Genomic DNA, 27,036 nt, shown 5'->3' on the forward strand with positions numbered 1-27,036 from the left:
CTGGGAGCTGCCTAAAAAGAGATTGTGCTAACTAGGCAAAAAATATCTCTTCTATCTATTGGAATTGCTGAAGTATCCACCACTGAAAGATGAAAGAAAAGGTATTCAATGCTTTCCAATTTATAAAATCATTTCTATACACCTTCCCTATCCACTCACCTCACTGAAGCTATCAATGTTAACATCCTGGTCTGTATCCCTTCTCTACTTTTCTCCCAGTTTATACAATTATACATAAACATACCACACATTTGTACTGGTTTTATTCGTTTTTACAAACATAAAATTGGACCATACATGTTACTTTGCAAAAAACTTCTTTTTAAAAAATATTAATTAACTTATTGGTTGCATTGGGTCTTTGCTGCTGCATGCAGGCCTTCTCTAGTTGTGGTGAGCGGAGCCTACTCTTTGTCGTGGTGCGCAGGCTTCTCATTGCGGTGGCTTCTTTTGTTGCAGAGCATGGGCTCTAGGCACATGGGCTTCAGCAGTTATGGCACCTGGGCGCAGTAGTTGTGGCTCGCAGGCTCTAGAGCACAGTCTCAGAAGTTGTGGTGCAGGGGTTTAGCTGATCTGCAGCATGTGGGATCTTCCCCGCCCAGGGATCGAACCCATGCCCCCTGAATTGGCAGGCAGATTCTCAACCACTGCATCACCAGGGAAGTCCCCAAAAACTTATTTCTTAAAAATGGACATTCCTTCAAGTCTACAATTTTTCTATGCATTTTGTACATACATTTTAATAATTTTACATAAATAGGGTCATATCATACATGCTGAGATACTTTTAGGGCACTCTTCCATTCTCTTTCATTTTCTTTCTGCCTTCTTCTTCTCCCTCTTTTTTTCCCATTGCCTCCACACCCCTGTGTAATTCTGTATTCTTCTGAGTTTTTCTCCATGTTCTTAAACTCTGGATCATATATATGCACACACATACACATTTCCATATTTTTATTCATATCTTTTGCCCATTTAAAAATTTTCTTTATCTCTGCTGATTAATTTGTAGAGCTCTTTGTATTGTGGATATAAACTACATTGGTATTTGAAAACACTTTTGCAAATAAATTATTTGCTTTTTGACTTTTGTGTGACAAATAACATGCAAAGTTCTTTTTACATTGTTGTTGTTTGTGCTTTTGTTGCACTGTTGTTAAGAAAGTCTGTTAGGTCTTTTTTTGTTTATATAGTATCCAAGGTTCCCAGATTGGTTAATATGATATCCCTCAGCTCCAGGTTATACATTTTTCCTGGATTTTCTTTTACGTTTTTATCGTTTTAGTTATTCATTTATTTTTTACATTTAAGTTTTCTTATTCATCTGGAATTTATTTTTGATGTGATGGGAAAGCTTTCCAGATGGTTAAGATAGTTGTGCCAGTACTATACTTTAAACTGCCATTCTTTTTCCAATAAATTGAAATATTCCTTTTGTCATACATTACACTAGCAAATATTAGAGTCTATTTCTAGAATCTATTTCATTCTTTGCATGGATGTGTTTTTCAGTTTCTATGCCAATACCATATTGATTTCATTACAATGGTTTCAGAGCATGTTGTTATCTGGTAATGGAAGACCCCTACCCCACATTCTTCTTATTTTTCATAGCTTTCCATTTTTGTTTCTTCTGCAAATGAACTTCAAGATTATTTTATGCAATCTTCTTCTCTATCCCCAAATTTAATATTTTAATTAAAATTGCATTAAATATGTATATTAAATTCAGGAAAATTACATTTTAATAATGATAAGTCTTCCCTCTGCCAGAAAAACTGATCAACCCATCTAAATGTTATGCTATTTTCTGGCTTTGGCATATCTATAATTATGCTAAATAGAAGCACATAAATTACCTACGAACTAAAGTTACCTACTGAAGAAATAGCTAACCTCCTTAATACTCCACATTGCACTACAGTTGGCTCTATGTTGGCTTTCATTTGTAGTATAGTCAATATATGATTATTGTTGGCACTGCTTTTTTTCATTGTTTTACCAGATTTTACATTAGATTTTCAGACATGTATTTCCACTTTGGCAACTTACTTAAGGTGTAAGGCTCTTGCTGTGCTGGCTGGATTAGTGATAAATTCAAAGAGCATTTTGTATCACTGTAGAGGCCACCTGGTCCTGATGTTTGACAAGTAATTGCTCTCTGACCTGGTCAAAACCCATTTTAATCTCTTGGACTCTAATAATTTTGCAATATATTTTTTGAAATTTGGTTATTCTGTTTTGGTATTAAACTCAGAGGAAAGTTTTAAGTGTGCATTGTCTTTAGATTCATTGTATACTTACAGTGAATAGGTTTTCTTTAGTATCATTGATGATTGGATTGCTTAGTCTTCTAATAATTTCATTTCATAATGATCTAGATATTTTTACAGTAAAGGTCCCTACTTGGTTGCCTGAATAAAGGCTATGTTGATTTAAACTGAGATTGTACTCAAGTGGCATTTACTCGGATTCTGTAAAAAGTTTTTGTCTTTTAATAAAATGAGTGTTTTCATTGGATCCAAAAAATATCAGTTATTGATAGTTACATAACTGGCCAAATTGTCTTTTGTCTTATTTTGTTTTGCCTTGGTTTCTAGAAAATTTAGAGTTAACTTTTGTGCTATATTGAAGCAACTACCTCTTAGGTGAAGCTTCTGACCAAAGTATCTGCCCAACTCTCCTCCTACTCATTTATAGGCAGGGCCAGTTTTATGGATATGCAATCTGCAGTTGCACAGGGCCCTGTGCACAGAAGGGTGCCATGCTTGGTATAATACTCTGCCATCAATGCCTTGAAACGCTTAATAATTTTGTCTTTGAACTATATTTGTAAGTAAATTCCAGTGGGACAGTGGAGCATGTGTATAAGCAGAGAAGATATGAGCAATATTCATGTCTACTACTCCTTGCCACCACATTCACACATAGCATTTGCAATGCCCCATGAACACAGAATTCTCATGGACTCTCAACGCTTGGGAGTTCAGTAAAACTCAAAGGTACAAGTACAAGTACAAGGTAAGCATGTTCCATCTACAACTAAGTAAGCAAGGATCTTGACAGATCTGAGAAGCCACATATTCCTTTTGAGTTTGACCTTGCTTCAAATTCAAAAAGAAAGATGAATGACCAAGCAACTCTATCATATCCTTTCTTACTTTTCTTACTTCTGTTATTTTCCTCTATTAGCCAAACAATTTGGCGGAAAATGATGAAATGGAGGGAAAGGGAAAAAGAGGGAAATTCACAGTTCCTTTTCCTTTCAGTCTTTCTTTACTCATCAGTAAGCTGAAGGCAGAGAGTGCTGGTAGAATGTGCATGTATCAAGAATTAAGCTGAATAAAAAATGGTTGAGGTAGTCTTGTGCAGCATTTCCACTATTCTGGTAAGAATGAAATAGATATGCATACATAAGCTATGAAATGTTAATTGTGTACTTCTGTGCTTTCACATGAGTTAAATACTCTTATCTTTGCATTTAAAACTAGTTTGCACAACATAAAGATTAATGATAAAATTCATACTCATAATTGAAACTAAAAATTTTCTTTTTTTACTTAGAGCAACATTAAACAACAAATAAAAAACTGTTACAAGCTGAGAGATACCATAGAAGGAAAAAGCTTTATATTTCAGAAACTTTAATTTTATTTTTTGCCCTGCTTTTTGAACAGGGGGCTCCACATTTTCAGTTTGCACTGGGCCCTGCAAATTATGTTGGTGGCCACAATTGTTTATAGGTTTTGTTCTTTAGCTTCCTTTTAATGCTCCTTTAGGAAATCTCTCTTGGAAGGTGGTAATTTTTAAATAATGAAAATTCTGAAGTATATATTCATAACAGGTCATTCCCCCATACAGAAGATGCTTCTATAACTATAGAATTCTTCCAAGGATATACTATAAGCTAACAAGTTTAATTATTGTAAGAAAGTCTTTTTCACAATTATGTTGAAAGAAGTATTTCTACATTTTCCAAACTACTTTTAATTTAAGCAATACTTTTTTCTTAAGAAGTAGCTGATCATGGATTAGCCTTTCTTAGATAATTTTCTTATAGAATAGCACTAAATACGTGCTATTGCCCTTTTTTAAACATTCTGATCAATGATCAGTTTTGACTAAATCATTTTGTTTAGTACAATTTTGTAGAGTAAAGGTGCACTGTATATAACAATGTCTTCTTTAAAACCTACCCTGTTAGAGTATAAGGTCCTAAATAAATTCAAGTTATTTAGATTCAGTTCAGATAAGAGAAAAGCAATATTAAGTTGTAAGAAATTATCTAGAGATAACTGGCAAAAATAAGTTTAAATTCTCCTGATTTTGGAGGTGCTCCATGTTTGCAGCTGATTTCATGCATCTCTCTCTTTTCTCTCTCTTTTTTTTTACTGCCCATGTGTTTAAATTCCTGAAATTCATTTGATCTGGGATTGGTTATATGGTGATAATTCTCCTCTAATGGACAAAAACCTCCAACTCTTTTTTTATTTTTTTCCCTAGTAGTAGTAGCCACTGGTCATAAATCAGAGGGCATAACATATAATGAGTTACTGAAGTTTTCCTAAACTAGTATATAGAATAATATACAATAATATAAGAAACATTTCTATCATACTCTATTTCTATGTTCATATCCTGAACTCCAAACACATATTACTTCAAAGTTAGGATGAATTCATTCTTTGAGGTATAAATTTGGGGAGTAAAGGATAGGGTAATAAAGCAACAAGAAAAAAAAAGTCCAGAGTATAAAGGGCTGCCAACACTTGTACGTAACCTGCATGATGGGCCCTTGCCTCTCTCTACCCTGATAGCATATCAGATGCTTATTAAATATTGTTTCATGACTTTCCTTCTAGGTGTCAGCAGTAATAAAAGGAAGAGCTTCTTTGGTCACTGACAATGAGAACATCTCAGAAAATATATTTAACATGATCATCCAATCACTCATGAGAATGGGAGACTCATGGTTTACCTTAAGCTGTGAAATTCCAATGGTATTGCCATAAAAGGTTTAATACCTTGGTAAGAGGGACCAACCACTGTGTCATATATAAATGGTAGGATGTTAGGAGGGAATAGACTGGCCAACATAAATAACAAAATCTAAAAAGTAGTGACAAACAGATGAAGTGTTCTAAACTGTCTCCAAACTCTTAAGATTGTACACTCTCTTAATAAAAATGAGCATGTACATCCCAATTCATGTTTAGTTATTTATAAATTATACATATGTATATATATATATTATTTTCTAATTGTATATAATTCTTAAAGCAGATAAAACAGAAGTTAAAAAGGTGAACTAAAGAAGAAAAATGTTAAAGTACTGTTATAAAACTGTAAAATTATTGAATCATTATTATTGTTAATAAATGTTAGTGAAACAATGGAACTGAAAATGCATCAATAGTTTTTACAATGTTGATTTAACTCTTTGAAGTCTGGTTTTAATATTCAGATTGTTTTGAAACTTGGTTTTAATGGAATCTCATCACTGGCTGTACTTACTAAATCACGATACAGTCATTCCAGAATATCCTTGGGGGATTGGTTCCAGGACCCCACCCCCCCACCACCCCACATGCACCAAAATTCGTGGATACTCGTCTCATAAAAAATGGCATAATATTTGTGTATAACCTATACATATACTTCAGTATATTTTTTATCTCTAGATTGCATATAATGCCTAATATAATGTAAATCTATGTAAATAGTTGTAAATACAATGTAAATGCTATGTAAATAGCTACTAGCCCTTGGCAAATTCAAGTTTTGCTTTTTGGAACTTTCTGAATTTTTTTTCACGTGTTTTTGATCTAGGTTGGTTGAATGCATGGATGCAGGACCTGCAGATGTGGAGGACCTACTGTACTCATTTTTCAATCCCAAACACCAATTATGCAAACATGATTGTTTTTGAAATTTTGTCAAAATCCATGTTCCTTGGTGTTGTTATTATAAGCCTCTCAATAGATTTTTAAAAAGAAACATTTAACAAAAGCGTTCAAAATCACTGAGAATCATTTGATCATTGTTTTAAAAATTACTGAATTTAGCATTTCTGTGCCAAGTTTAATATGCAGCTGAGAATAAAGTTGACAAATTTTCAGCTCGCAAATCACTTAATGATAGAACCATTTCCAAATATTCACTTGAAAACAATCTTGCTATAGATTAATTTTCTCCCAAAGGCAGTTACTTGGCCACCATTGGCTAACATTTCATCAGGTATGATAGATTTTCATTATGTTCAAGTTTTTAATGTGTCTGATGAACTTGCACAAAGGTAGGAGTGACAGCTCTGCTACTTTCTTATTCCTGACTTGTGTGTTATTAGTATTGTCAAATGTGTTTCATTTCTTTTTTTTAATACATCTTTATTGGAGTATAATTGCTTTACAATGTTATGTTAGTTTCTGCTGTACAACAAAGTGAATCAGCTATATGTATACATATATCCCCATATCCTCTCCCTCTTGAGCCTCCCTCCCACCCTCCCTATCCCACCCTTCTAAGTCGTCACAAAGCACCAAGCTGATCTCCCTGTGCTATGCAGCAGCTTCCCACTATTTTACATTTGGTAGTGTATATATGTCAGTGCTACTCTCTCACTATGTCCCAGCCTCCCCTTCCACCCCTGTGTCTTCAAGTCCATTCTCTACATCTGAGTCTTTATTCTTGCCCTGCCACTAGGTTCATGAATACCATCTTCTAGATTCCATATATATGCATTAGCATACAGTATTTGTCTTTCTCTTTCTGACTTACTTCACTCTGTATGACAGACTCTAGGTCTATCCACCTCACTAGAAATAATTCAATTTTGTTTCTTTTAATGGCTGAGTAATATTCCATTACTTCTTTAACATCCCACATCTTCTTTATCCATTCATCTGTTGATGGACATTTAGGTTGTTTCCATGTCCTGGCTATTGAAAATAGTGCTGCAATGAACATTGTGGTGCATGTGTCTTTTTGAATTATGGTTTTCTCAGGGTATATGTCCAGCAGTGGGATCGCTGGGTCACATGGTAGCTCTATTTTTAGTTTTTTAAGGAATCTCCATACTGTTCTCCATAGTGGCTGTATCAATTTACATTCCCACCAACATGCAGGAGGGTTCCCTTTTCTCCATATCTTCTCCAGTATTTATTGTTTCCAGATTTTTTGATGATGGCCATTCTGACAGGTGGGAGGTGATACCTCATTGTGGTTTTGAGTGTTTTATTTCTTAAAGCTACTGTCTATTTTGAAAGGATTAGTCTGATTTTAAGTAGCTAATATAATATATAAACCCTCTTAACCAGGTACATGTAACCTGTACTACATGTCAATACACTGAGACTGGAGAAAAAATAAGGATGCAGCTATTTAGTTTCAGAACTCCCACTATCCTTGGGAGAAAAGCAATCTTGTGTATCATAAATGATGTATAACTGACATATAGAAAGAATAAGGGATAATATTCCTATTAAATTTTCATCAAATTAATTGCCTTGATTTTTAGATAAAAATAAATGTAAATAGGAATTCCATGTCTTTCTGCATCTCATTGGATCATCTTTTACACAACCCATAAGCCCCTAGAGAGTAAAGGAGGTGTAACTTCTCTTACAGCGGTAGAAGGAACTCTTAAGCCTAGAGAGGGTAATTGATTCACTAGTTCAATAATGCTGTCAAAAAACCATGTCTTTTTAGCCTTTTCTTCCTGCTATCCTCAAGCTGTCATAATTTGCAAGCTGAAAGCAAAGAGTCTGCAACAACTTCAGGCATTATACACAGACTTAACAACAACCAGAAGAATACATTTTTTTTTGGAAGAGAGGAAAATTATTCCAGAAGCCCTCTGTTGGAGTTGGGGTGTAATTAGCTTCCACTGAGGCATATAGTTGCGTAGTTGCGTGGATGAAGAATGAATGTCAGGAAAAAAAAATCAGGTTTTTATTAAGAAGAGGAAATAGTTTCTGGGGAGGCAGACATTTGTAACCACGGTAGCCTAGATAAGTAAATTAACCATACAGTCTTGACAATCAAATGGATGAAAGAGAAGAAAGACAGGGAGTTCACATCTATCACTTTGCCCACACCAAGGCCTGCAGAAGTATTGGAAAAATGAAATCAATGAATCACTATTTCTTCCTGAGAGGCACCATAGGATATCCATTTTCAGAAATGGGTTATTAAAAAATTTATATTACCATGTCTGTGAAAAGATGGTATTCTTGACTATTAGTCAATATTTGATATCTTCTTACAAAGCAATAACATTTAACATATTCATTACTGAATTATAATTGACTTTCTGGGACTTCAAAGTATTTAATATTAATTTCTGGTAGATGTTTTATATGAACAAAATCCTGGAAAGAGTTAAACACCACTTGAATCCTGTAAAGGATTATGAACATACATAGTTTCTAAAAAATGCAGCTAGGTGTTGTATTTAGTCAGAGAAGGGAAAAGTTGCTCTGAGATGGAAACATGAAAGCCCAAACCAGGTGTGGGATGGGGACCAAATGCTGGGAAAAAATGAGCAGAATGCTAGAACCAAGTCAAGTGAGCATCTATGGGGCATATGGCAGTCAGACGTCTGCAGGAATTAACCAAGAGAAGATACTGGAGATGTGTGGTTCCCTATCTATTACCCTTCCTGATTCTTAGAACAGATTTAGTGGTGTATTAATATGGAAATGAATCCTTTTTGTCCTGCAGATGCTGTTTGACAATGTAAGTGTGAAGTCGTCTGATACAATTTGTATATTTGTTTCATCAACACTTGAGGAAATATTTTAAGGGAAAGCAATGGGGAAAAAGCAAGAACTAATAGTAATTCTTACAAAAAGATAAATTTCTATTAGAATATTATAAAGACTCTAAGGAATAATATGTCAAATCAAATAAATAGCATATAAGATCACCAATGTGTCTCACCTCCATATGTAAAACTGTTTCTTTGTGATAAAAGCAGAGGACTAAGATGAAAAATTCCTGTTTGATGTAAGTTTTATGTTAGGAAAGATCTTGGAGGCAAGTTAGTCTAAACTCCAATACAGTAGAGGAAAATCCCACTAACACTGCAACGTAGCTAAGTCAGAACAGGACAAAACACTTGGTTGCTTCATTTTGTCAATGGTAGGCTTATTAGGTTAGCATGATTAGCAAAAATAAGATAAGCTGAATGTGCTGGCTTCATTTACACAAACATAGTCTTAGTTTATGACAAAAATTAAATAGTAACTAAACTATCACTGAAGTTTGAATACAATACTCATGTAATTACTAGTAATACCCATTCTTCAAAACTGAACACACGGTTATTAGACCAAGAATACTACTGAGAATAAATATACTTCTAACCTTTCTAAAGTAATAGAGAATTATTTAACCAATTATAAAACTCTAATGTCTTTGTCAGAATATGACTGAATTGTTCTGCTCAGCATGACGTTTCTTATTTCACAATAATTTAGGAACGTATTATTAAGTAATAAGGAGTCCTGCCCTTAGCTGATGAACTTAACAAGACCAGATTAAGAGAAATTTACTGTCAGAGATGTAAAGACTCTCTATTCTTAAAGATGCTTAAATATATCATATTTTTTTAGATTTTACTTTTTTTTCTAACTTACCTTTCAAATTATGTTGATATTCAATGGTCTGTTGTAGCCCTTTTATCACATCGTGAAGAGTAGCACATTCTAAAACATAAAAGATACATTTATTTGCATATTATTTGCTTTCATTTTGGAATTATCTCAAAGTTGAAATAATTAAAATAATATTTAATTACAATTATGAGACTTAACAAAGCAACCAGATACCTCAAAATAAATTATACAATAAATATTTTTTAATCACTCTTTAAGACAAATGCATTCCAGGATTTAGTAATGAGTTTTCTAAGGTGCAATAAACCCAGAATAGTAGGGATTCCCTTCCATGTGCCTTAGCAACATCTGCCCTAGAACTAAGGCACATTTAGACATATCTGGAGAACTATGAGGTATGTATCCAAGTGAATTTTCCATAAAAGAACATTCTAAGGAAAGAGAGTTAAGGAACTTTAAGTTCTGTTCAAAGATGGAGAGTCAAAGCTGGTGAGAAGGTGTCATTTGAGAGAAGATAATGCTTTTCTTCCTCACTGTCCTTTGACCTGTCCTCTTGCCTGAGTCCTAGGGCAAGGGAGTAGCAATAAAAGGAGATACAAGGCATCAGCAACTTTGGTGCCAATGTCATCTCACATAGTGGGAGGTGGAGCCTTCCTTGCAAGCATTAGTGCCCCAACATGTGCATGTGAGCTTTCAGTATACTCCTGGTTATCACCATCAACAGCTAAACACTTGATGGGTATCAACAGTGGTGGAAACTTCTGTAACTTTAACCAGCCCACTTGGCTGTAAGTTCCAGGATAGCAGGGACTATTTTCTGTTTTGTTTACTATTTCTCCCTAGTACTTAGAACAGTTGTGGTCCCTAACAGTCATTCCATAAATATTTGTTAAGTGACTGACTGACCGACAGGTAATATCATAGTAAGAAAGGAATAAGTGGAGAAACTGTGGTGTGAAAATAATATATTGCTCTTCGAAGTGCTTTGCAAATATTAAATCATTTAACCCTCTTAACCCTATGACATTGGTCCTAGTATGTGCCTCATTTTACATATGAGGAAACTGATACACAGAAGTTTAGCAAATTATCCAAAGTTACACTTATGCGTAGTAGATGGTAGAGCTATAACATGAACTCCAGCAGTCCAGCAATAAAGTCAATGATTCTAACTACATTACTACCACCAGGAAGACCAGCGCAGGACCAATTCTTCAATTTTAGTAGGCGGGAGGCCCTGGAAAGAGGGCAAGAACAGAGCCAGAGACAGACTTTGTGATAGTTACTGCTATCACATTTTTTATTATAAGGTTGAGAAACCCAGGTTGTACTAGTTTAAGTTTACAATTATAATAGCTAAATATATAATGATGAAAACTTCATCAAGAATAACAGTTTTAAAAAGATTAGGGCAATTTCATTCTTATGTGCTTGGCTTAACAGCTAATAAATATCGAACCTTATGCTCTTTGTTTTAGAGGCCCACAGTCGATATTCAGGCACCATGCATTAGTGTGACGTACTAACTAGTTTCCAATTTAGTTGGATATCTGTTTTGATGGTTAAATATTAAATACCACATTTGTATCTAACAATAAAATGTTGTCTAGGTATAATAAAGTACTATGAGTGAATGTTTACCCTGTCAGGCATTACATTAAGTATATTATAAACATTATAATCAGTATTCAAACTGATCCTGAGAAGTTGCCATAATTATTGTGATTTTACAAAGGGAGAAAGTCACCCATGGAGTCTGGTTACTTAACAAAGATTCCACAGTATATGGAAGGTCTAGTTTTGAACATAGGTTATTCCCATTTCAAATCCTGTGCTCTTAATTCAATACTTCCTCAGGAATTGTAGGATATGCTGATGAAACCATGAAATGTGGAATCAGAGGAACTAGATCAGGGTTTTCTCTTCTTTACTTTGGAGCTGTGGCATGCTGGGTAAGCTACTGTTCTCATGTAGTAGACTGTTCTGACAACCAAATGAAAACGTGCACTTTCTAAACTCACTCACAGATACTCAACATTGCTACTGTTGTTGTTACTGTTTGTCTCCTCTGTGTCCCATAACAATTTGTATATATTGCTTTTCTTCCTGGTTCCCATTACATTTTAGTTATTTGTGGTTTCTCCCACTAGACAGTGAACTCTTTCAGGTAAAGATATTTATTTTGATATTCCTGGCATCTAAGGTGGTGACTATTTCATTGGGGCTCAATAGTTTTTGTATTTATTAACTAAATGAAAGAATCAATACTGTGAGGGGAGAATTCAAAACTTCACCTTTCAGTTAGAAGTCCTCTCTCAGTCTCCATGTACTTTTTTCAACTATACTAATAGAAATAAAAGTATTTTTGCAGAAGTTAAAAGCTTTACCTTTTCTGACATAAAAAAGAAAGAAGTTAAAAGCTTTATGCAAGTATAAGGTTCTATCCCTTTCCACTCCCCCTCTACCTTATCTGCCACCAACTCAAAGTTCCCTCCATCCTCCATTTTTTTTCCCTTGCTGTTTCCCAGTAACAGAATAATAGTTAAATGACAACTGCCATTACCTACTTCATGTATGCTACTGTATTTGCTGCTACAATTAAACATGGAGGCATACATAGTGAAAATGACTGTACTACCCAAAGCAATTTACAGATTCAACACAATCCCTATCAAATTACCAATGGCATTTTTCACAGAACTAGAGCAACAAATCTTACGATTTGTATGGAAATGCAAAAGACCCTGAATAGCCAAAGCAATCTTGAGAAGGAAAAATGGAGTTGGTGGAATCAGGCTTCCTGACTTCAAACTATACTACAAGGCCATAGTGATCAAGACAAGTATGGTACTGGCACAAAAACAGAAAGGAAGATCAATGGAATAGAATAGAGAACTCAGAGGTGAGCCCAAACACATATGGGCACCTTATCTTTGACAAAGGAGGCATGAATATACAGTGGAAAAAAGGCAGCCTCTTGAATAAGTGGTGCTGGGAAAATTGGACAGCTACATGTAAAAGAATGAAATTAGAACACTTCCTAACACCATACACAAAAATAAACTCCAAATGGATTAATGACCTAAATGTAAGGCCAGACACTATAAAACTCCCAGAGGAAAACATAGGCAGAACACTCTATGACATACATCAAAGCAAGATCCTTTTTGACCCACCTCCTAGAATCATGGAAATAAAATCAAGAATAAACAAATGGGACCTCATGAAACTTAAAAGCTTTTACACAGTGAAAGAAACCATAAACAAGACTAGAAGGCAACCCTCAGAATGGGAAAAAATAGTTGCCAACGAAACAATGGACAAGGGATTAACCTCCAAAATATACAAGCAGCTCATGCAGCTTCATACCAAAAAAGTAAATAACCCAATCCACAAAACGGGTGGAAGACCTAAATAGACATTTCTCCAAAGAAGACATACAGATGGCCAACAAACACATGAAAAGTTGCTCAACATCACTAATCATCAGAGAAATGCAAGTCAAAGCCACAATGAGGTACCACTTCACACCGATCAGAATGGCCATCATCACAAAATCTGGAAACAACAAATGTTGGAGAGGGTGTGGAGAAAAGGGAACTCTCCTGCACTGTTGGTGGGAATGTAAGTTGGTACAGCCACTATGGAAAACAGTTTGGAGGTTCCTTAAAAAACTACAAATAGAACTCCCATGTGATCCAGTAATCCCACTACTGGGCATATACCCAGAGAAAACCATAATCCCAAAAGAAACATGTACCATAACGTTTATTGCAGCACTATTTACAATAGCCAGGACATGGAAGCAACCTAAATGCCCATCAACAAATGAATGGATAAAGAAGATGTGGCATATATATACAACGGAACATTACTCAGCTATAAAAAGGAATGAGATGGAGGTATATGTAATGAGGTGGATAGACCTAGAGTCTGTCATACAGAGTGAAGTAAGTCAGAAAGAGAAAGACAAATATCGTATGCTAACTCATATATACGGAAGCTAAAAATGGTACTGATGAACTCAGTGACAAGACAAGAACAAGGATGCAGATGCAGAGAATGGACTGGAGAACTCGAGGTTTGGGAGGGGGCAGGGGGTGAAGGGGAAGCTGAGACGAGGTGAGAGAGTAGCATAAACATATATATACTACCAACTGTAAAATAAATAACTAGTGGGGAGTTGCTGTATAACAAAGGGAGTTCAACTTGAGGATGGATGATGCCTTAGAGGACTGGGACGGGGAGGGTGGAGGGGAGTCGAGGGAGGGAAGGGAATACGGGAATATGTGTATAAATACAGATGATTGAACTTGGTGTACCTCCAAAAAAATTATATATAAATTAATTAATAAAAAAAAATGGAGGCATAGATCCTGCCATCACTTGTCTTTGTGTCTTCAGAAGCATGAATCCAGCATTCATGAAATACGGTACCTCAGTAATCAGCAAATTGAAAACAGAGCTCTGAAACTGAAAGTATACTGTTCCCAAAATGTGTATTTTCAAATTTAGAACACAAGGTGGCTCTCTCAACACATTTTTTTTAAACAAAGGAAACTGGCTCAATAAGGAATTCTTCATATTGAATAGAATACCATTCATGATTTCAGAATAATAGCTTTTAATTCTCTTTGTAAATCTTCACCTATATTATTATTTCTGTTGGACTCTACAGTGTAATTTGAAGAATACTAACCTATCCAATTCTTAAAAGTTAGGCCCAGAATATTAAGCTACTGCTTATACTGTATAAGTTAGTAAATCAGTGATTATTTTGAGGTCAGATTTAGGCTCTACCATTCACAAGCATCTTGGGCATTAATATCTGTTTCATAAGTCAGTTGGAAATATTAAATATAATTATGTATGAAAAGTTTTTTTTTATAGTATTTGATCCTCAATGTCAATATTATTACCATCTTGAGCTGGCAAAGACATTGTTTATCTGCTCTCAAGTGAAGAAAATAAAATATCAAGATATCACTCTTTATTTTTGAACAAGTCCAATCATATATGTAGTTTGTTCTTCCTCTCTAAGTGAATTAGTACACATTTTGCTTTCTAAGCTATCATTCTCACTTGTTCTTTCACTTCTACTGCGTATTATTCAGCAAAAAGGCCATTAGATTTAGAAGAAGTATAACTGGATTTTAAAGAAGTATTTGATTATATTTTTCGAAGAATACAAACACATGAAACACAAGTTTAGTGAAAACTGAATATCTCGCCAGTCTCTGCCGCAAAACTAACCAGTTTCCCTCCCCGCAAAGCAAGTGGTACTAGGACACTGTTTATCTTTCCAGAGATATACAATATACAGGGGAGAGGGTGTTTGTGTGTGTGTTAAGATATATTTTTCTAAAAATGATAACATACTGTTGTGTACACTCTTGTTTTCATTTACTATATGTGGGAGATTATGCTATAACATATAAAGCTACTTCATCCTTTTTATCAGTTATATAGTATCTTGTTAAATATAACATAATTTATTTAGCCAGATATCTGCTGATAGATGTCACTCTTGGAAAGACTTTCTGTTCTTAAAAACATAAAAACAAAAATCTCTATATTCTCTTCTAGTGTTTTTTGTGGCTTCATTTTTTGACCTTTAATTAACTTTATTTTTTAGAACCGTTTTAGATGTACAGAAAAATTGGGAAGATATTACAGAGGGTTGCCAAATGTCCCATACCCGGTTTCCCCTATTATTAACATCTTACTTTAGTAGAATATGTTTGATACAATCAATGAACCATATGTTGATACATTATTATTAACTAAAATCTGTATTTTATTCTGATTTTCTTAATTTTTACCTAATGCCTTTTTTCTGTTCTAGGATTCCATCCACAATACTGTATTACATTTAGCTATTGTATCTTCTTTGGGTCCTTTTTGCTGTGACAGTTTCTCATAGTTTTCTTGTTTTTGATGACCTTAACAGTTTTGCAGAGTACTGGCCAGCTGTTTTGTAGCATGTCCCTCTATGTGAATCTGTCTGATGCTTGTCTCATGATGAGATGGGGAGGAAGAACATAGAGGCAAAGTGCCATTTTCATCATGTCATATCAAGGGTACATACTATCAATATGACATCAAGTTGGCCTTGATGAGTTGCCTTAGGTTGTACGTCAGTTACTCTCTACCACCGCCTTTTCCATTCTGTATGTTTCACTATGGTGAAGAAAGTCAGGATACACAGCCCATACCTGATGAGAGGGGTGTTATGACATACTTCCTTGAGGCCAAGTCACTTACATAAGTTATATGGAATTTTGCAGAGACTTCTCTCTTCACCCCATTTATTTATTTGATCATTTATTTTTATCAGTATGTACTCATGGACATTTATTATATACTTTGGGTTATAATCTAATACTACTTTATTTTTTTCGTGTTGCTCAAATTGTTTCAGCTTTGATCACTGAGAACTTTTTCACTTGGGTCCTGTATCCCTTTGACATATCCTTATCATTGTGGAGTTTTTTTTTTTTCTTTTTGAAAATGTTCTTATTTTCTGGTTCTATGACGCTTTAGGTTCATCTTATATATTTCTTGCACCAGTCTTAGAATCAACCATTTCTTCAAGGAGCCCTGGTTCCTGTTATTATAAGACAGTATGAGAAACCAAGATCTCAGTGCTAGGTTCGTTTGTTGCTACTGATTTTATGCCCTCTCAGTTGACACAGTGAAGAATTATATGTATACAGCTTTTTTTTCTTTTTCTGATGCCCAGCATTTAATGAGTAAGGAGCCTTGGTCTGGGAAAGGGAAGGCTGGGAAGGACAGGACTAGCATCCATCTGAGGGGATTTTCCTTGTCATAGGTGGTTTCTCCATGCAGGTTTAGAGCAGATACCCTTATGGATGAAACCCCACAGAGAGCAGCGCTGTGACTGGCAAGCAGCAGAGATAGGAGGGGAGCCCTAGGCACAGCTGGGCTCCTGGGACAGCAGGGCTTCCACGTTGGGCATAGATGCACCTTTGGGGAACTTCTCTAAAAGTTCCAGGCAACGTCGTTGCACCGCACAGAGACCAGGTGATGAGCCTGGAATCTGTTGAAAACAGTGGGTGTCAGTGGACCTGGGCAAGGCTTTCTATAGGAAGGCACAGGGCAGGTGCATATGCATGCCGTTCACCACACACTTCTGGAAAAGCGGAACCATCTCTGACGAACTTGAGGGAATTCAGGCTCTCTTTGTGCTTGGCATTCTCCTGATGCCTGGAACTGGTTGCCTGGGAAGCTGAGCATTACCAGGCCTGGGGTGAAGTTGCCACTGCAGCTTGTTCATCTGAGTGGAGTCTCAGAATTTTGTGCTGCAGAGCAATGCCACTTTCTCAATAAGCAACACTGAGCCAGGCCGGATGCCTATGTGCCCAGGCTCCTGAAGGCTAAGGGTTACACAGAGAAGGTGTAGAGCAAGGAGAGGCAGTGGGGATGTCGACTGCTGGGAGCTGAGCAGAGCACATGGCGTGGATGTCTGAGAAGTGAGGGGAGCGCTTCAGCCTAGGACAGCCCATTTTTAAAATTTTTGACCCATCTGAAATTTCTTCTGGTGTAATTATGAGGCAGACATTCAACTGTACTTTTTCCTTGTGTTTGAAGGCCTGGACTGAGCCTTGGATTTGCCCTTTCTTGGCTGACTGGACTCAGACAGATTACCGTCTTTTGTCCATGTTTCTTCATTACTGAGGTGGAATAGTAATACCGGTCCTATCTGTCTTTCAGGGCTATATTAAGGATAAAATGAAATGATAGTCTGGAAAGTTTCATGTGAATTTAAAATATTTTACAAATGTAAATTCACTGTTATAGCAGAAAGCACATTCATTAGAATTACTATTTCTATAGGCAGCAAAGAACTAACCTTCCTTAATTGCGACCTCCTTTGTTTGCATTACTTTCAGTAAACAGTTAGCTTTTTCCAACTGCATATCCATTATATTGTTTTTTCCACTGGTTTCTATCATTTTCTATACAAGAAAGAGAATACATATTATCACTAAATCAAGGCTGCTATTTTGATTTATTTATTTTTTTACCTTTTTTTTAAGCTCTTCATTGGAATATAATTGCTTTACACTCTTGTACCAGCTTTTGAGGTACACCAAAGTGAATCAACTGTATTTATACATATATCCCCATATCCCCTCCCTCCCATGACTCCCTCCCGCTCTCCCTGTCCTGGCCCTCTAAGGCATCACCCATCATTGAGTTGATCTCCCTTTGTTAAACAGCAACTTCCCACTAGCTATCTATTTTACAGTAGGTAGTGTATATATGTCTATACTACTCTCTCACTTCGTCCCAGCTTCCCCCTCGCCCCCGCCCCCACTGATTTATTTTTATCTAAGGATATGAAGACTAGTGAAAATACGAACCATTTAATACCTGAGAGTCTAATAATTAAGTCTAGCATATGTTTTTAAATAAGCCAACTTCCTACTTTAAAGAGTAACATGGTAAAAAGTTAAAACAGATGAACAGTTATGAAAAGTTATAAAAAGTAAAAGTATGACCTAATTTGAGTCCCCTTCTTTCCAACTATTCAACTTCCAGTCCTACAATTAACAATTCCTTATAAGTATTTCCAAAGTACTTACTTATGGCTATACAACTATAGGAAAGGGTCATATTACACTCTGTTCTGTACCTTGTATATTCCACTTAGTACTATTTTCTTGGAGATGATACCACATAAGCACATAAAGGTCTAACAGCTGCACTGAGTTTCATTCATGAATATAATTTATTTAAATAGTTCCCTATTGAGGAAAATTTGTGTTGTTCCCACTTTTTTGCTATTATAGACAATGAATAAATATTTTTGAACATACCTCTTTGGTATCTTTTGAATACTGTAATAACTGCTATGTACCTTTCTAACACCTTCAAATATCAATTCATGACCTGTCCTGTATCATCTATGCCTCTACCCATTCTCTATTCTCACCACTTCTGAATTTATCTCAAGGCAACTCCCTAATATATTATTTCATCCATAAATATTATCATTTGTAAGCATCTCTAAGGGATGACTCAAAAATACAATCACCGTACTATTATCACATCAAAAAATGAACAATATTTCTTATTTAAACTGTATAAGAATATAAGAGATAATTCCAAATTCACCTCCACATACTTTGTACCAAGTCCTCTCCCACCAAAGTGCTTACTTCCTTCTCCCTTATTTTGGTCAGAATCACTTGCTTAAGAAAACGCAAGTTAAGTGTTGAAAAAAAAGCTCATATTATGTCAAAATACCCACTGTCATGAAAATTCTTTCATTATGGTAATACTACACTGTACAGAGGAAAAGAAGGAATAGAGAAGAATGATAAGAAAAGGAGAGAAAATAGAAGTAGATATTAACCCCCCTCCCATTCCTGTTTCACAAATCCACTTCCCAAATCTTTAATCCACCTATATTTCTCAACAGCTATTCCTACTCCTCTCCCAGACAGGGAAGGAGAGAAAAAGCCCAGTATAAACTTGTGGGTATGGTCTACCATCCAATTTGTCCAGAGTTGGGGAGGAGGACTTCAAACGGGTCTGCTTTCAGGCAAAAGAGAAGAAAAAGGGAACAGATAAAATAGGAAAGACTAAAAAAAAAATAGAGTTAGTCATAATGGTAAGAGATTGAGGATTGAATCTACTTCAATTCTTACTAAACCATTCTTGAATTTATGAACATCCTGGGTATTTACGCATGTATGTCCCTTTTATTTTTAGCAAAAGTATATCAATTATTTGTTCCCTTGCCCCCCCAAATATTTCGATGTATTAGTATAAATGAGCCAAAACCACATATATTTTAAACATAGATTTTAAAAATCAGAGGGAAGGGGCTCAGCAAAATACATTTCCATTATTTTTACCTTGCTCATTTTTTTGTACGTTTTTTTCCTTCCCAACTCCCTCCATTGGCAAAATCTGTTCCACTTTTCCTTATAGTCTACAATTGTTTGATAGCTTTACATACCTTTTCTATCTGTGAGAAGTCATTTATAAGTTTGTCAATATTCACACTGCTAATCTTTTTCATACATCCTTCACTGCTTTGATTCATACCTAAACTAACAAAGAGTAGATAGTGTTAAAGCAAACAAACAAAATACAAAGCATGTAATAGTGGTAATCGCTCAGATACTAAAGTTTCTGTATTCCACTCAAGGAGTACCTACTTGAGATCCATTGCACTCAAAGAATTTTTATTATACCACCATTATTAACGGTCAAATGAATTAAAGCTTCTCTACTCCTCTCCACACCCACTCCAGCCAAGGTTCTCTAAACCAATCTAAAACTAGTGCAATGATACGTGCATATATAGAAATTATTTGTCCCTATTACCTAAGAAACAATTTATGTCACTGTTGAACACTCATCTCTTCAGCATCAAAATGGCTGCACTTAAAAGCTGATGTATTACTAAATCTGATGCATGACTTTTGCATATAGGTATTCTCAATTTAAGATGTTTAAAATATTTAATTATCATGCTACAAATATTTTTTGCTGTATGTCTTGGCAGTTTGCTTGTTGCTAGGAATTGAACTGTCTCCTGCAAAATTCTTATATGTTGGAGCTCTAAACCCCAGTGTGACTGTATTTGGAGACAGAATCTTTAGGAGATAATTAAGGTTGAATGAAGTCACAAAGGTGGGCCTCTGATCCAACAGGACTGTGGCCTTATAAGAAGTGGAAGAGAGAGAGTGATCTTGTTCTCTCTCCACATGTTCACACCGAGGGTAGGCCTTGTGAGCACACAGTGACATGGTGACTGTCTGAAACCCAAGGAGAGAGCCCTCACAAAATATCAAGCCTGCTGGCACCTTAATTTGGGATTTCCCAGCTTCCAGAACTATGAGAAAATAAATTTCTGTTGTTTAAGCCGCTCAGTCTGTAGTATTTTGTTATAGAAGACTGAGTAGACAAATATAATTACTGAAGATTTTTCATAGTTTGTTTGGTAACCTGTTTGGTAAGTAAAGGACATAAGGAAATTGCTCAAAGCAATCACTAGATATTTCTATTCTCTTATTTTGTGTAAGACTACTTTGGGGGGTGTAACTAACTAACAGTTGAAGTGAAGAATAAGAGTTTCAGTTTTAGTTCTATGGAACCAATCATCAGAAAGTGTGCAGAATTCCAGAGGTAAAGTCATCTAGTTAGGATGGAGAAACTGGCTTTTGGAAAACAGCAAGCATTTACGTTTGAGGGTGGGAGAATGTTTAGAAGAATCAGGATTAATATAACTTAAAAGTATGAGATGCTTGTCTTTAGACTTTTCTCTAGCAAAGAGAAAGGAGAAAATAAAAATTTGAAATTTAGGTATTCTAGATTCAGGAAAGGGCATGTGCCAATGCCTGGTGTGTGAAAGTGGCAGTGACAAGTAGTCCAAAGTAAAAGGTAAGTAAAATTCCTAAAGTAATTACTCAAAGTAATTTTGGGGACATATTGTTTAAAATGAGGTATACCAAAACACAGACATTGCTTGACAATGTTACTTCATAAAGAAATCCCATTTCCTTCCTCTATTTACATTATATTGCATTAGCAACTGTTAGTGGTTTTAAATCCGAATTTTAGCTGTGTCTTTTCAGTTTACTGAATTATTATCCTCTGTATCACATATAGTAGTAAAATTCTTAAATAGCTAAAACTTGATGCTTAAGACAGGAGATTAACTGTAATAGCATCACATGATGAATGCAGTAAAATTCCTTTTGGGGTAAAATTCAGAAATCATTATGATTTGATATACTATTTTTGTTTAACGTTTTATCTATAGGATAATCTGAAGTAGTTAATGATGCAACATCCTCCCTCTCAACTTTTTTTTTTTAGTTCTTAACGTTCTATTTTATTTTACTCCCTACCTTCCTCCCCCATAGCAACCGCAAGTCTGTTCTCTATGTCTGTGAGTCTGTTTTTGTTTTCTAGATAGGTTCATTTGTGCCATATTTTAGATTCCACATACAAGTGATATCATATGGTATTTGTCTTTCTCTTTCTGACTTCCTTCACTTACTATAATAATTTCTAGTTGCATCCATGTTGCTGCAAATGGCATTATTTTGTTTTTTTTTCATGACTGAATAGTATTCCATTGTATATATGTACCACATCTTCTTTCTCCACTCACCTGTTGATGGACATTTAGTTCGCGTCCATGTATTGGCTATTGTGACTAGTGCTGCTATGAACATAGGGGTGTATATATCTTTTAGAATTATAGTTTTGTCTGGGTGTAGGCCCTGGAGTGGGATTGCTGGATTATATGGCAATTCTATTTTTAGTTCTCTGAGGAACTTCCACACTGTTTGCCATAGTGGCTGCACCAAATTACATTCCCTCCAAGAGTGTAGGAATGTTCCCTTTTCTCCACACCCTCTCCAGCCTTTGTTATTCATAGACTAATTAATGATGGCCATTCTGACCCGTGTGAGGTGGTACCTCATTGTAGTTTTGATTTGCATTTCTCTAATAATTACTGATGTTGAGTGTCTTTTCATGTGCCTACTGGCCATCTGTATGTCTTCTTTGTAGTTCCTAACATTTTAAATAAATAAGGGTTTTACTAGGGTTTTGTCTCAGAACCCGGATCCTGAACTAAATTCATTTTAATTTGAGCTTGATTTTCTCCCAACTCCTGCCCCTTAATGAGACCCTTGAGGTGTTTTTTAACCATCACTAACATTATAAAACCATCCTTACAAAATCATCATTAATAATCCGCTGGCTGTTACCACGTGCTATCACTTTTGTCACACTGGCCAAGCCATCTCATTGTTTCTAGGTGTCTTCATTGCCCCATCTCCAATGTACGAGGGTCAAGGTCAAGATCTCTTCGGACAGTATGGTCTTCTTGTCCAGTGAACTAGGTGACAAGCCGGTGATTCGGTGCATGTTAAATTCTTGGTAAGAAGCAGGGACTGACGTGACCTCCACAAGCCCCAAGGCAACCACCCCCACAGCCGGTGGCAGCCCCATTTCCTTCCGCGCCCGCCGCCCCGGCCGCAGCCTTGGCCTCGCCCGCCCCTGCTCAGGCCGGCGTCGGCGTCCTGAGGACAGGCTCGCGTGACCTCCCCACCCCGCTCCTCGCTACCCCGCGCGACGTCACCCTCAGTCCTGAGGCCGGGGGTCCCGGTCCCTCCACTCACACCCTGGTGGCCTTGGGAGACCAACTCGACAGCGGGACCCGCATCCTCAAGCGTGGCAGAAGTGGCTGGGTCAAAACTCTGTTTCGAACCAGGAGACTGTGAGGAGGTGTTTAGTAAAGAATATCCACGGAAAAGGGAATTTCGAACCCGCCCACGAAAGGTCTGGCGCGTACCTGCCGCGGCGTGCGGTTCGCAGTTTCCCCCACAGCCTCCTCCTGCTGCTGGTCCGACGCTGATTGCTGTCCGCTCCCCGGGAAGCGGGTTCCCCCAACAAGGGGCCCGCCCTTCTCCTGGTCCCACAGTTGCCATGCCTTAGGGCCCCTCCTCCAGCCTTACCTCCTTGGGCTTCTTAGGTATTTTTGTGTAGTTTCTGGAATATGATTCAACACTTAGTGTCTGTCAGATCAATAATTATTTCCCGAGCGAAGAAGAAATCACATTGGGTTACGTTTTGATTAATGAGTCAGCACAACTGAATAAATAATAACCCATATTTATTCTGGTAACATAAAATAGGCTTATAAAGTAGCAGACACTGTTCTAGGTGGTGGAGATGAAAACATAGATACAATGCATTCCACGCAGTCCAGAGTCAGTTAATGGATATGATGTCCCTTCTACAGAGTTTTGTCTTGGCAGATTAGTGGTTAAGGGCATGGCCCCAACTCTTCTATTTACCAACTGCGTGATCATGGGCAAGTTCTAAATTATATCTTCTTCAGCTTCTTTGCCTGTAAAATAGACATTAATTTATCAATGCCTACCTCATAAGGCTGTTGCAATGTTTAAATGAAATAATGCATTTTCAAAGTGCTTAATGCACTTCCTGGCATAAGGTACGTGTTAAAAATATTAATTATTATAATTTTAAAATTTTGTTCAATGACTGTTTGAAAGTATATCCACTGCCAACTTTGCCTTATCTACTTCTTTTCTTTTTTTTCTTTTTTTGAGTGGGAGATGGGAGATTTATTTTTCTTGATTTTGTTTTTCTATGAAACCCAAAATTTGGCATGCAGGAAAATGTAAACTGTGATAAGATAATTAGTACTTTATTATTTGAAATGTATTATAGCATGGTGGCAAGAGAACTAGATCAAAATGGGAAATGTGGTTGGGGGAGGGTGGGGAGATCCTTTTTATGCTGCTAACCAGTCAGTAATCTTGGGAAGGTTGGACTTCCCAGGTCTTTTTTTTTTTTTTTTTTTTTTTTTCATTTAAAAATAAGAGAGGTAGACTAAACAACAGAGATAAAATTTTAAGATTTTAAACTAGTCTTATGATACAACATCGCTCATCAAAATGTTTTGAAAATGTCATTTTCTCATGTGCTTTACCTCATTAATTTCATAAAATTCACAGATACATACATAGTTTAATTTTAAAAGATCTTTCAAGAGATGAAACTTCTGGCTACCTAAGGAGGCTTTCCTTGACATTAGTAACAACACATAGGGATATTGAAAACGGCCTTTTGAATCACTGGTTCTATCCAATTAGTGTGTGTGTATATATATAATATTATATATATATAGTATTCTATGTCACTTATATCATAATAGCTACTTTAGCCCATTTTAAGACTCACCTAAAATTCTACCTTCTCCATGATGCATTCACTGATCATATCAATCAAGATGACCTACTTTTCCTTGATATATGCTTTTATTACACTTTGGACCATGCTCGCCTTTTTTGACATTTCTTAGGTCTGTTTGAATTGATATCTTATCTCCCATTCTCTCTTGCTGCATTATCTGCTCCTTGGCAAAAGAAATTCTAGTGTATGTGTATGTGTGTATGTATATATTTCTCCACAGTGCCAGCATAGTCAGAGTAAATAAATGAACCAACACACCAGAAATAAATCATGAAAATTTAGCTTGATTTTTCTTATTTGAAATTAGTTACAAGCTTCTCTTCCAATTTGTAGGTGTTAGCATTTTTTTTGGATAGAATCCTAGTGAATTCAAAATATATCTGTCAATGAGAAAGTATATGAGCTTCCCATGATTTCATCTTTGAAAAGGGAATGCCTTTCACAGTTGTATTCAGTTTTATTCATCAAATACCATCTGACTGAGAAACAGAATGGACTCATTGAACATTTGCTCAGAAACTGCCTGGAGAACCTTAAGAGAGAAATAACTTACATTTTTATGCCATACTAACAAAGGGAGTGTAAAGAAAGTAATGTTAGAATCCATAATAAGTACCTCGATTTGGAAAATAAATGCATATGCACCCAAACAGTTGAAAAAAATTAAAAGCCATGGATTTATGTATGTAAATATCTGAAGATGAATGATACAGTGATGTCTTTCTAGGTTACAAACAACTTCATTTATTAATTCATTCTAAAATATTTAAGTACTTGTAAGGTACCAGCTACTGAGGGTCTAGGTGCTAAGGAAAGCAGGACAAATAAGACATTCTCCTTCAGCTTCGGAGCTTATTGTCTCATAGGACTGACTGCCCTTTTAAGAACATCAGCACTTACCCATCTATTCATTCAAAAAATACATGTTGAGCACCAACCATATTTGGGGATCTGTAAGAACACTAGAAATAAACAAAACAGACATGGTCTCTGACCCAAGAGGACTTACAGTGTAGAGAGGGAGATAAATAAGTAAATAAATGATAAATAAAAATTATAATGAGTTCAAAGAAAGAAACACAAATCCATGATATTGATTTAAAAAGTGAAGAAGAGTTGCTTTAGGTACAGTGGTTAGGAAACGTCTCAGAGCAGATAAGGTAAAAGTGAGACCTGAATGGTAAATCAAAATGTTAGCTGTGGGCAACAGATAAATGCTAGGCTTGCTTTTTTGTTTTGTTTTGTTTTACCTCTTACTTACTCTCTTGGCATACTTCTCTCTGCTCTTAGCTCTGTGTTTATCTAATTCCCATATTTCAATATCTTCCACTGAACCGTATTGTCCACGCTTCAACTGCAACTTCAGATCCCAGTTCTGCGGCTCCCTGGTTCTCAGCATTGGTTGTAGTAATTGGGTAAAAGACACACTCTGTGCACCAGGTCTATGACCCTGTGGAACTATTGTTTGGACTCACTTCCATCCTTCCTCATGTAGAGAGAGGAATTTGGACACAATCCCAGGATAAATCCTAAACCATGGAATACTTGGACTATTTTTCTTGAAATAATCATCCTTATATATATAAAAACATTCCATCTCTCAACAGGCTTCTGTTAAAAGTAGAATCATATTGCTAACTGGGCAGAATTTGTATTTTTGGTTGAGGGCAGAAAGTACAAGTATTCTATTTAGTTTATTGAGAAGAAATCAACATACTTTAGAAAATGAGCATATGGCAAGGGTGACATATTTTTGTGAAAAATGAGGAATCTAGCCAACTCAGTGGCTTGGTCTTCCACAGTTACATGGAGGTGACTATGGGGTACTCTCAGATATTTTTCTTAAAATATAGTTTTAAGTCTGTAAACTACATAAACAAATGATCCATGATGGCTTTGATGTCATAATATGTCATGAGTTTAATGATTTGGGTCTAGAATATTCCTTTGCTCTCAGAGAACACCAACTTTTTCATAACATAGCTTCTTAGCGATAACTTGGTTGGGGGTAGAGAGATTAAATAGACTTTTAGGTATACCTAGCTTCAATTCTGGCTCTGCACCTGTGAGCTGTGTCATCTAGGCAACTGAATTTATCTCTCTGCCCCTTAATTTCATAATTTTCAAATGGGAACAAACTTCTGAAGATCGTGGAAGGGCTAAAATGAGATATTACGTCTTATCAGGGCAGGCTCAGAGTAGGCCAGAAGTACATATTTGTTGGACGAATGAATGAAATGATGAACATTGTTCGTTCCTGATTCAGTAAGCTATTGTGGTGTAATAAACTACTCTAAAACTTAGTGGTTGGAAACAACCATTTATTTAGCTAATGCTATTTCAGGTCAGAAATTTAGACTGGGCTCAGTGAGTAATTTTTCTAGTCTTGCCTGGGTTCCCTTATGTACCTGTGGCCAACTGTGGATCAAGTAAGTGGCATAAGTGGCTTTGCTGATCTTGATTGGGCTCTCACATCTTGGGATGTGAGTGGGGATGGCTTTTCACTCTTTTGCTTGGTCTCTCATCCTCAAGCAGGCTCGACCAGGCTTGTTCTCAGGGAGTGTCAGGGATTCAAGAGAGAAAGCAGAGGCATGCAACGCTCTCTAGAGGGCAAGTCTCAGCACTAGCCCCAGCCACTTCCGTA

The 27,036-nt window shown here is 36.2% G+C and overlaps 2 protein-coding genes across 2 annotated transcripts in view; both read right to left on the reverse strand.

The window, feature by feature from the left end:
- The window catches only part of CCDC152 (coiled-coil domain containing 152), a 39,734-nt gene extending 20,039 nt beyond the window's left edge, over positions 1-19,695 (reverse strand). Inside the window, exons 1-3 of the mRNA XM_057710445.1 lie at positions 19,609-19,695; positions 17,491-17,596; positions 9,639-9,707 (exon numbers count right to left, since the gene is read on the reverse strand). Of these exons, the coding sequence (XP_057566428.1) occupies positions 9,639-9,707; positions 17,491-17,596; positions 19,609-19,695 (262 nt within the window). The remainder of the gene's footprint in view (positions 1-9,638; positions 9,708-17,490; positions 17,597-19,608) is intronic.
- Positions 19,696-23,297: 3,602 nt separating this feature from the next.
- Positions 23,298-27,036, reverse strand: part of GHR (growth hormone receptor) — a 324,223-nt gene continuing 320,484 nt past the window's right edge. Inside the window, exon 11 of the mRNA XM_057708793.1 lies at positions 23,298-23,523. Within this exon, the coding sequence (XP_057564776.1) occupies positions 23,500-23,523 (24 nt within the window). The 3' untranslated portion in view covers positions 23,298-23,499. The remainder of the gene's footprint in view (positions 23,524-27,036) is intronic.

This window comes from Hippopotamus amphibius, chromosome 15 (assembly GCF_030028045.1).
Source record: "Hippopotamus amphibius kiboko isolate mHipAmp2 chromosome 15, mHipAmp2.hap2, whole genome shotgun sequence".
In the NCBI taxonomy this organism is placed as follows: Eukaryota; Metazoa; Chordata; class Mammalia; order Artiodactyla; family Hippopotamidae; genus Hippopotamus; species Hippopotamus amphibius.